Source organism: Crocodylus porosus, unplaced genomic scaffold (genome assembly GCF_001723895.1).
Source record: "Crocodylus porosus isolate Cpor-Errol unplaced genomic scaffold, CroPor_comp1, whole genome shotgun sequence".
In the NCBI taxonomy this organism is placed as follows: Eukaryota; Metazoa; Chordata; order Crocodylia; family Crocodylidae; genus Crocodylus; species Crocodylus porosus.
This window is the reverse complement of record NW_017728949.1, coordinates 57,333,800-57,344,522: the sequence shown is the minus strand read 5'-3', so window position 1 is coordinate 57,344,522 and position 10,723 is coordinate 57,333,800. Positions and strand designations below refer to the sequence as shown.

Here is a 10,723-nt window from a genome sequence, read left to right as displayed (position 1 = left end):
CTGCCAAACCTATAAAGATGCTGCAGGTTTTTCCTCCCAAGGTGGAGAACCTTGCATTTTTCAGTGTTAAACACCATCAAGTTCTCGTCCGCCCATTTCTTGAGCCTGTCAAGATCAGCCTGGATCGTCCTCCAGTCCTCAAGTGTGGATGCTTTACCTCAGAGTTTGGTGTCATCAGCAAACTTGGCCAGTCCGCTTCTGACACCAATGTCCACTTCATTAATGAAGATGTTAAATAGTATGAGCCCTAGGACAGAGCCTTGAAGGACACCACTGGTCACAGGGCACCACGACGACTGAATTCCATCAACCACCACCCTCTGGGTCTGACCACAGAGCCAATTTCCCAGCCAGCAGATCATGGTGGACTCAACGCCACAAATAGCCAGTTTTGCCAAGAGGTGATCACGGGATACCAAATCGAAGGCTTTTTTGAAGTCAATATATATGACATCAATCCCTTCTCCCTTGCCCAGGTGATAGGTCACCTGGTCCTAGATGGAAGTGAGATTGGTCAAGCAAGACCCAGCTGCAACAAACCTGTGCTGGCTATCCCTCAGGATATTGCCGTCAGCCAGCCTGTTAAGAATGGCCTCTTTTGATAATCTTTTCTAAGACCTTCTCCAGGACAGAGGGCCTATATTTTGCTGGATCCACTTTCCTCCCTTTCTTGAAGATAGGCACCACATTGGCCTCCTTCCAATCTTAGGGCACTTCACCAGAGCACCAGGAGCTCTCAAAGATCCGTGCCAGAGGTTGAGCTATGATGCTAGCCAGCTCCTTGAGTACCCTGGGGTGTAAACTGTCAGGGCTGGCTGACTTGAAGGTGTCCAGCCTCTCAAAGTGTTCCTTCACGAGGTCAGCACTGATGGAGGGCAAGGAGTCTCCCACGCCCGGGCCTCCCTGTCCGGTAATGAGCAGGGGCATCCTATGGGACTGGTGAAAAACCAGTGCAAAAAAGTACCCATTTAGCAAGTTGACTTTTTCCTGGGCGTCAGTTGTCAGTCGCCCCATCTGGTTCAGCAGGGAAACAATGTTGCCCTTGCTTTTCCTCCAGCTCCCCACATATCTAAAAAAAAGGACTTTTTATTGTCCTTGATATTTCTGGCTAGTTGGAGTTCCGGTGCAGCCTTGGCTTTCCTGGTTCGCTCCCTGCAGGTCCAGACCAGTGCAGAGTACTCCTCCTTGGAGGTGGCTCCAGTCCTCCATCCTTTCTAGGACTTTCTTTTTAGACACAAGAGGTTCGCTAGTTCCCTGGAGAGCCAAGGGGGCTGCTGTGCCCTTTTGCTGCCTTTCCTCCAAGACGGGATAGACTTTGCTTGCACATCCAGGGTAGCTCCCTTGAGGAGCAACCACTCGTCCTAAACTCCCCTCTCCTTTGGGTTGTGGCCCTTTAGGGCCTCCCTGACAAGCCTCCTGAGCTTGTTCAAGTCAGCTTTCCTGAAGTTGAGGACTTGTGTGTTGCTGACTGACTTCCCAGCTTTACAGCAGATGGTGAAGGTGACCAGCTTGTGGTCACTGACACCCAGCTTCCCTTCGATCGTTAGGTCGCTGATTAGGTCATCGCCAGGACCAGGTCGAGCAGTGACAGAGAGTAGGGGCACGCGAAACAGGCTGTATTCGATTGGGATTTGGCCCAAATTAGGGACAGTGATTCGATTAATTGATTTGGGAAAGGAAGCAAGGGAAGGAAAGTACACTTTTGTTGCCAAGAGAAGCTAAATGGGGCTCAGCTACAAAGTGTTTTCATAGTTTGCTATGCACAAAGAACTGTTTGCAATGTGTTTCAATAGATGACAGTGTCCCAGATTATTCCCATGAACATTCAGACACAGATTCTTGTGTTCTGGGTTTGAGTTAAAGGAGCATTCAATTTGCTACTACCAGTTTCAGTGGCTATCAAGAAACTTGAAGGAGACACACCAAGCCTTTCAAATATTCCAGAGATATTCAGACAATGAATATCAGTGAAACTGACTGAAAATCTAATTGAGCTTTTCCCTTCTTTACCTCTATCCAAAAAAAGTAGTAGTAAAACAAATGTTTACTAAGAGACCTGAGTTTTGCCCCCATCCAGTTCATCTGACAGCAAGTCTCTTAGATCCTCAACATAAATGATTTTCTGATAAATGTTGTCCTCTATCTACTGCTCTTGATACAATGATGGAAGTAGCTAAGAATGCCTCCAACATCGACGAAACCACCATGATGACAGACACTGCTGAGTACTGCACAGAAACAAACTTTGGAGCAAAGACATCGTTTGGCAGGCAGCAGAGAATGTTTCCTCTCACATGGCAAAAGGGATGCTGTAACACCTGACTGCTGTCCAGGATTGCTCTAAGGATCCTAAGCACTGCACCAACAGCAGCTTCTTGTGAACAGAGCTGGAAGGCTTTCAGCTCAATCAAGACAAAAAGAAGAAGAGACTAACAAATGAACACACCACTAAGTCTGTTTCTATTTCTCAACATCTCTTGCTTCTGGAGAGTCAGTCAGAAGCATAATTAGTGAAGAAGTTGCAGTGTGATGATAAGCTGCCCTTGTCCATAGACGCACTGCTAAAACTATCCTTTAGCAAAAGAGAACGTGGTTCAAGTAGTTCTGAACCAGATTTGCATCAATCTGATTCTGAAACGGAACAAATAAGTAGTGCACGTGATTCTACAGATAGTGACAATGAAACTGGAGATGCTGCAGTGACCTCAGTGGAGGAGAGTTAAACTCTGTTGAAGTAGATGAGTGGACAACCACAGCATATCACGCAGTTCTCAGAACATGCTAAAATTAGTGCGTCTGTGTACAGTGCTTTCATTTTTTTTTCTTAAATTTAAACAATGTAAGGGAAGTACATGCTATTGTGTACTGTCTTTATATTTTTACAAGTATTCCAATAAAAATAATTTCTTTCCACATAAAGCTTTGAATTTGTTTGACTATAACAACATTTAAACCACATTAAGTGTGCTGTATTTATTTATTTTTTCCTAACCAAACATTTCAGTTCAAATACTTGTGGCTATTGGGACATAAAATTAACATGGGGCTACTCTTTTAGTTTTGTTTACTAAATATAAGTCAAATAAACATGCAAAATCAGATCATGCTCTATTTAGGGCATTGGAAATTTTTTCCAATTCAAAATTTTCCATAAATCCCACATCTCTGCCCACAAGGTCATGTAGCAGGATCATTCCTGACTAAATCATCCCAGCCAAGTGTCTATCCAACCTGCTTTTGAAAGTTTCCAAGCATGGAGAATCCACAACTTCTCTAGGCAGCCTGTTCCAATGCCCGACTACTCTCACAGTCAGGAGCTTCCTCCTAATCTCCAGCCTCAATTTCCTCTGGTAGAGCTTGAGGCTGTTGCTTCTAGTCCTATCCCCTACAGCCATAGAGAAAAGTCCATCTCTACCCTCTCTAAAATCACCTTTCAGGTATTTGAAGCCTGTTATCAAATCCCCCCCAGTCTTCTCTCCAAGCTAAATAATGTTATTTCTTTCAACCTATACTCCCAGACCTTTCATCATTTTTGTTGCCCTGCACTGGACTCTTCACAAACTGTCCACCTCTTTCTTGAAGGGTGGTGCTCAAAATTGGACACAGTACTCTAGGTGAGGCCTCACCAATGCTGAATAGAGCAGAAGAATCCCTTCCCTTGATTTGTAAGTGATACTCCTGTCAATACAACTCAGGATGTTGTTCGTTTTTTTTGCAACACAAAAATCACACTCGTCTCATATTCAGTTTATGGTTTGCCATAACCCTGATTCTTCTCTGCAGTACTGCAACCCAGCTATTCATTCCCCAGTCTGCATTTGTACATGTGGTTATTCCATCCTACATGAAGAACTTGGCACTTCTCCTTGTTGAATCCCATCTGGCTGATTATGGACCACTTTACCAGGCTACCCAGGTCATTTCAAATCCTACTCCTGTCCTCTGGAGTGTCTGCAGTTCTACCCAGCTTGGTGTCATTTTCAAGTGTGCTAATTATACACTCAATCCCATCATCTGTATCATTAATGAAGCTGTTGAACAATACCAGACCCAGGACAGACCCCTGGAGAACCCACTTGATACTTCCTTCCAACTAGACACTGAGGACTATTCACTAAGTACAACGATGCAACCAGTTATGTATCCACAGCTTAAAGTACTTGCATCTGTATTTCCTTTGCTAATTAATGAGGAAAGTGTCAAATACTTGCTAAAGTCAAGGTATAACGCATCCATTGCTCCCCTCCACCCGTTTACAGAGCCTCTCACCTTATCATAGAGGGAAATCAGATTGGTCAGGCACAACTGGCCCTTGATGAATCTGTGCTGGCTGTGCCCGAGTGATCACCTTGTTCTCCTCTAGGTCCTAAAGGAGTGATTCCTTCCTTTAGGACCTGTTCCGCGATCTTTTCAGGTATAGAGGTCAGGCTGAATTGTCTGTAGTTCCCTGGATCTTCCTTCTTTCCCTTCTTAAAGATGGGCACTATATTTGTCCTTTTTCAGTCATCCTGGATCTCACCCAACCTCAAGTTCTCAAAAAGGATAGCCAATGGCTCAAAAATCGCCTCAGCCAATTCCTTCAGTATCCTCAGGTGTGTCCTTGACTGCTGACTTGAAAGCATATAGCTTCTAAGTACTCCCTAACCAGGTCTACCATTACTTTATGCCATTTGTCTCCTTCCTCATCTCTGCTGTCAACTGTACTCATCGGCTGATAGCTGCCTCCATTTATGAAAAATGAAGTAAAAAGGCATTAAATACCTCAAACCTTCTCTGTGCCGTCTGTGACTAAAGTGCCTTCCATATTGTGCAAGGGACCTATGGAATCCGTGATCTTCATCTTACTTTTGACATATCTATAAAATCCCCTTTTTACTGCCTTTCATGTCCCTTGCCAGCTGCATCTCAGATTGTGCCCTGGCCTTCCTAATTGTCTCCATGCCTGCCCCTTGCATACTCTTCCCTAGTACTGTGACCAAGTTTCTACTTTTTATAGGATTTCCTTTTTATGTTTCAGCTCCTTGAAGGGACTGCTATCTAGCCAGGCTGGTCTCCTGTGGCACTTCACATTCCTTCACATCATCAGGGGCTGGACTCGATCTCCCGAGGTCCCTTCCAGCCCTGATGTCCATGTCTATGAAATCAGGATAGCTTGATCCTGCGCCCTTAAATGGTGTTTAAGGATACCTGTTAAGAAACCTCACTCTGTAGTGGGTGCAATCCTTTTATCGTCTGGGAGGGCTATAAAAGGTGGACTGGCCTGACCTAGGTGAATAAACAACAAACCTTCCCCACTCAGCATTAAAAAAAGGCTACAAATGCTTTCTCTGCAGCACTGCCTAAAAAATTAAGACTTCCTTGATCAAGGTAGAAGGCTGCCACCGCTTCCAGCTCCAAAGTGAGAGTAGACCCAACAGGAGTGCAAAACCTTCTTTATTTAAGCTACAGCTGGGAATCTGGCAAAGGCACAGAATCTTCTACAATCACTACCCAGTCTATGCTGCTGCTTCCACCATCCTGCCCCAGCTATGCCTTTTTAAAGCATTAAATCCCTGTCAATCATTGTCATTTAATTAAATTGGACCCTTTTCATTACAAAACTGCCATTTTGATTAATTCACTCAACCATTTGATTTAGCCATTGCTGCCATCTGATTTAACTCTTCCTACCACACACAGTGCCTATTCCATTCCCACATCTTCATCACCTGCCTATTCATTTCCTGCTTCCTCACCACCAAAACTGAGAAGGATCTGGTAACTCAAATATCTGGAGGATGGTTATAAAGAGGATGAGGATAAACTCTTCTTTTTTGGCCACACAGGAGGGGACAAGAGCAGGCCTTAAACTGTGGCAAGGAAAATTTAGATGGGCACAGTGAACCTTTTTCACTGTGGAAGGGGTTAAACATTAGAACAGACTACCCAGAGAGGTTGTGGAATCTCCATTCTTGGAAGCTTTTAAGAGCAGGTTGGACAAGAACATAACTAGGACAGTATGGTCAGGGTTGATCCTACCTGAAGAAGAGCAAGATTTGGTGACTTCCTGAGGTCCTTTCCAGCACTGCTTTTCTTTGATTTTGTCACTGTGGCTCCTTAGACCTATTAATTCATTGACTCTATTCATAATACAATATAATGTTCTGCATCTGTGCTCATCTAGACTCTCAAATCACTTGTCAGGAATTGACTGAAATGCTGCTCTTACTTATCAACATCAAACAACTAGAATAAAAATAGTGAAAAAACAAGTTGCATACAGACCAACCAAAGCAACTGCAGGGCTTTAATTACTGATCCCTCATTCCCATAACCTTACTTTTCCACAAAGTGAGCAGACTGTAACTTCAGGGAGAAAGACTATTCTAATCCAAGAAATGCTGTGCTGGCTTATGGTATTACGCACATCACAAAGTATAGCCTGAAAGTTGAAAAAGTAAAATAACTCAGAAGTGAGTGGATATACTAGCCCATCCTGGATCAAGCAAATTGAACCTACTCAGACTGCGGATCTCTCTTGTAAACTGAGATATCACCTGCTTCTAATACAGCAGGAAAAGGGTGAGTTGGCCAGCAAGTTCTTCCAGGCCAGAAAGTTCTTCCAGGCTGGGACAGTGAACAACAGCAGCAAGTGATAGGGAAGAGCAGATCAGATCAAACTGGGAACAGCTGGCTACCAAAGGCAAAAAAACTGAGACACCTCTCTCTCTCTCTCTCATCACCTTTTATATCCCTCTGAGGTAGGCTGATATCTTTGGTCTCAAAAGACATCCAAGCTTTGCCTGTTGTATTGTTTTAGGATACATCTAGAAAATAAAAGCTGCAACTAAGACCGAGCAGCTTCAATGCAGTATTTCTAGGACTGGCACATGAAAGTGAGACCAGGTGAGCAGCCCTGCCAGGTAACACCAAGGACCTGGAACAGGTGTACCCAGAAGAACTCTCTAGTGCCCTCTCAGGACATCAGTTGAGCTCACTTCTCTCTAAATAAACCCCAAATTCTCTTTTTAAAAGCACACAAAAAGTAACAAAAAAGGAGCACAACCATATCAAATGGTTTGGTAAAATAAAAGTGTTCCAACGGAAAGTGAATCGAGACTGTACTACCAGAATCGAGGAAAGAGGACCTAGCAAAGCATGTCTAAAGCACGCTAATGCAATTTATGTCATAACTCCAGATTTGGTGGAAAGAAGAAAACAATCAAATGAAGAAATTAAATGAAAAAAATGAACTCTGAGAAAATTAATGAAATTTCCCAAACAGTGAAACAAATACCTAAAAATAAGTCAAATAACTAATTTATAAAATAAGGTCAACTTACTGGGTTGTCGGTGGATTCGTCAGCCAACTGTAAACCAAAATAATCTCTCTCCGTCAAATCGAGATGCTTGAAGACTATATCCAACAGAACTTGTCCCTGATCATGTTTCTGGGGGGAAAAAAAGTCACGTTGCTTACGATAAAAAAATTACAGAGACAGGATGCTTCACACATGTACAACACCTGCAAGTTGTTTCAGGTGTGCTAACACCATTTACATCCCACAGCCCATAATATTTCTCCCAACACTATAAAATTTTAAATTAAGAGTAGGGGGGAAAAAAAAAGTTTAGTGAAATTTTTAATTAGAGGCAAATGTTTACATTTTTCCAGGACTGTACTTTTTCAATAAGAACATAAAAAGCATCTATTCAGTATTAAAAGCATCTCAGTCTCCTTTGCCAAACTCAAAAAATACAAAAAACCAGTATAGTCAAACAAAATGATTCATGACAACAAGCCCTGACAAACAGATTTAATTGAATTTAAGTAAGCAACCTTTCAAGGTAAATCTTGAACCATTAAAGCCTTAGAGTTATCCAACATTAAGAAGGATAAAAGACTACATAAAATTCTATGAAAAATACCTTATTTACCTGAATCCAAGACAACTCCCTAATAATCAGATCCTATATATGGAAAATTTATAATTTGTTACAAGGTTCCATGTATAGAAGCTAATTACTGGAGGATCATCTTAAATTCATCCTTACCACCATTGTAGCAGGGAAACCCATGGGAGTCAGGCAGGGGGTAGGCAGTTGGGGAGGAAGTCAGATTTATCCCAGCATCCTTTCCTGCCCAAGGCAAAGAGTCAGGCTACATGATCTGCTTGGGTCCCTTCCGACCCTACCAACTATGAAACTATAATAAAAGATGGCTGCTATTCTGTTCCCAAATGGCCTGTGTTACTAGTGTATTATAATAATTTATTATAATACTTGAGAAATAAATTTGTTTTCTTTTAAACAAAGAAAAACATGCAAAGAAAATGGTTAGACAACATTTCAAAATTTTTCACTTTCCTATAGACAGATGGAAAGAAATATGAAAAGAGGAACATATCCATGACTCTGCTCAATCCAAACAAGATTATTTTATCAATATTTTATCAATATTTAACTTTTACCACTAATAGCAACAAATCTATAGAGATTTACCATTAAGATATGAAGTTAAATTAATTGCAGAATCACTCTCCCTTTAGCAGTTATTTATGATATTAAGAATAAAAAGTTTTCAAGACCTGAATATGCTTTAAAATTAGGTACTTAGGTTTTTATTTAAAAAGAAGCTAAATGTCTTTAAAAAAAAAAAAAAGTGTTTGCCCTGCAGAGTCAAACCCCAAATCACAAAGCATTCAGAAAACAGTAAAGAAAATAAAGCTGTGATGACAAGAGCCAACAAATGTAAGTGCCATAAAAATAATACAAGTTATTAAAACCAGCATTTCATTTATGTTAAAAGTCTGAATGACTGGTAAAATGTCTCATGTACCGTAGTTTTTCTAAAAAGTATTTTTTTAAATCACCACTCAAAGATTTCTCTCTCTCTTTTTAAAAATGCATTAACTTTGAATAAAACACTTATAAGAATCCTAATAATATAAGATTATCAGCTGAAAAAATTAACAAGCAAGTCAAATCCACCCAACATAACCTATGTCTAAAAGTTGTGCTGACTGGTGAGGCGCAACTGTAACTGTAAATTAAGGTTGGAATCACATGAGACCTATTATTAGCTCCCTGGTTAGTAAAATAAAAGCCAGCCCTCATAATAGCCAAATTTACTTGGAAAACTTTTTTTGCTTTTCAAATTATGAGGAAAACTGTTCGTTCAGTTAAACATTAAGAAGCGAATGGAAACAAGTGGGAAGGGTCAAATTAATTAAAAAAGAACCAAACAATTCTCAAAGCAAAGGATTATAAAATTACAAGTGTACAAACAGAAACCTGATATTAGCATAACAGAAATGACAGTTCTGACCCACTCCTGGTTTCACACGCCACTGCTGTTTGATAGGACAGGAAGAAAGAAAAAAGCCATAGGGCGCGACCAGACAAGCCCACATGTGCCTCTTGCAGCGTCTTCAACTTCTCTGAGACGCTGCAAGAGGCACGTGCAAGAACAAAAACCAAACTTGCAGCGGGGGAGCAAAATTAGACCCCCAGGGGTCAAACAAAACCCCAGGGGGGAAAAAAATGGTTAAGGCACAGTCCCAGACTGTACCTTGAGGCAACTGGAGGCTCAGTCCTCCACAGAGATGCTCTGGCAGGGTGCCAGAGCATCTCTGTGATTGGTCCTTTCCCCAGTCCTGAAGCATGCTGCCTGCCTGTGCCCGGCAGGCAGTGGTGCAAGCTGAAGGGACCTGGACCCAGCTTCTGTCAGGTAAGTAGGGAGATGGAGGGCTGGAGGAAGGGACCTTTCCCAAGTCCCCATTCATTCCCCCCAGCTCACTCTACCCACTCCCCATTCGTTTCCCTCCACTCTTTAATAGTTCCCCCTGCCCCTCACTGGCTCTCCCAGCCCCCAAACACTCACCGACAGTAGCAGAGAACCAGCAGGAGATAGAAGAAAGCAGGGGAATAGGTCTCCAGCTCATTTCCAGAGGCTTGTCTCCAGCCCCCTGCTCCTACCCCTGTTGTCTCCAGCCTCCTGAGACTGGAGACAGCAGGGAACGGAGCAGGGGGCTGGAGACAGCAGGGGAATGTCCCCAGGGGCCATCTTCAGTCTCCTGCTCCTCACAAGGATGGAGACAGCAGGGGAAGGAGCAGGGGGCTGGAAGCAAGCCCCTGGAAATGAGCTGGTGACTTCCCCCACTCTCTCCAGTCTCCTGCTCATTCTCTGCTGCTGCCAGTTGAGTGGGGGGTGGGTTGGGAGAGCAAGCCAGGAGCTGGGGAAATGAATGGAGGGCGGGGGGAATGAACAGGGGGCAAGGGGAATGAGCCTTCTGCTTGTCTGCCTATTCTCTCCAGCCTCCTGCTTGCTCTCCTACTCATCTCCAGCCTCTGGAGGCTGGAGAAGAACAGGGAAATGAGCAGGTGGCTAGAGACCAGCAGGGGGGTGGGGGGGTGGCAAGGGGGGAGCTGTACCCCCTGGGGCAGAACCCTGCAGGCAGGGTAGTCCATGTGGTGGGGAGGAGGGGGGAAACTGCTGATGCACAGGGTGCACATGCACCCCTGAGTGTAGCAGAGGCACCACCGACACTATAGGCAGTGCCTGTAGACAGTTACCACCTGCCACCACCCCTGCTGCCAGCGGCGTCTGTGGGCAGTCAGCAATTGCTGCTGATGGTCTGCGGGAGCTCCTGGTTTACTACTGCCGCTCTACTCCGCCAGGTGCTGTGGGCACATGGCAGGGGATCCACAGACACTATAGGCAGTGCCTGTAGACAGTTACCAC

General features: G+C 43.5%; 1 protein-coding gene across 1 annotated transcript in view; it reads right to left on the bottom strand.

Moving 5' to 3' along the window:
* The window catches only part of PTPN4 (protein tyrosine phosphatase, non-receptor type 4), a 118,311-nt gene extending 110,271 nt beyond the window's left edge, over positions 1-8,040 (bottom strand). Inside the window, exons 1-2 of the mRNA XM_019553569.1 lie at positions 8,035-8,040; positions 7,323-7,430 (exon numbers count right to left, since the gene is read on the bottom strand). Coding sequence (XP_019409114.1) covers positions 7,323-7,430; positions 8,035-8,040 — 114 coding nt within the window. The remainder of the gene's footprint in view (positions 1-7,322; positions 7,431-8,034) is intronic.
* Between the last annotated feature and the right edge of the window lie 2,683 nt (positions 8,041-10,723).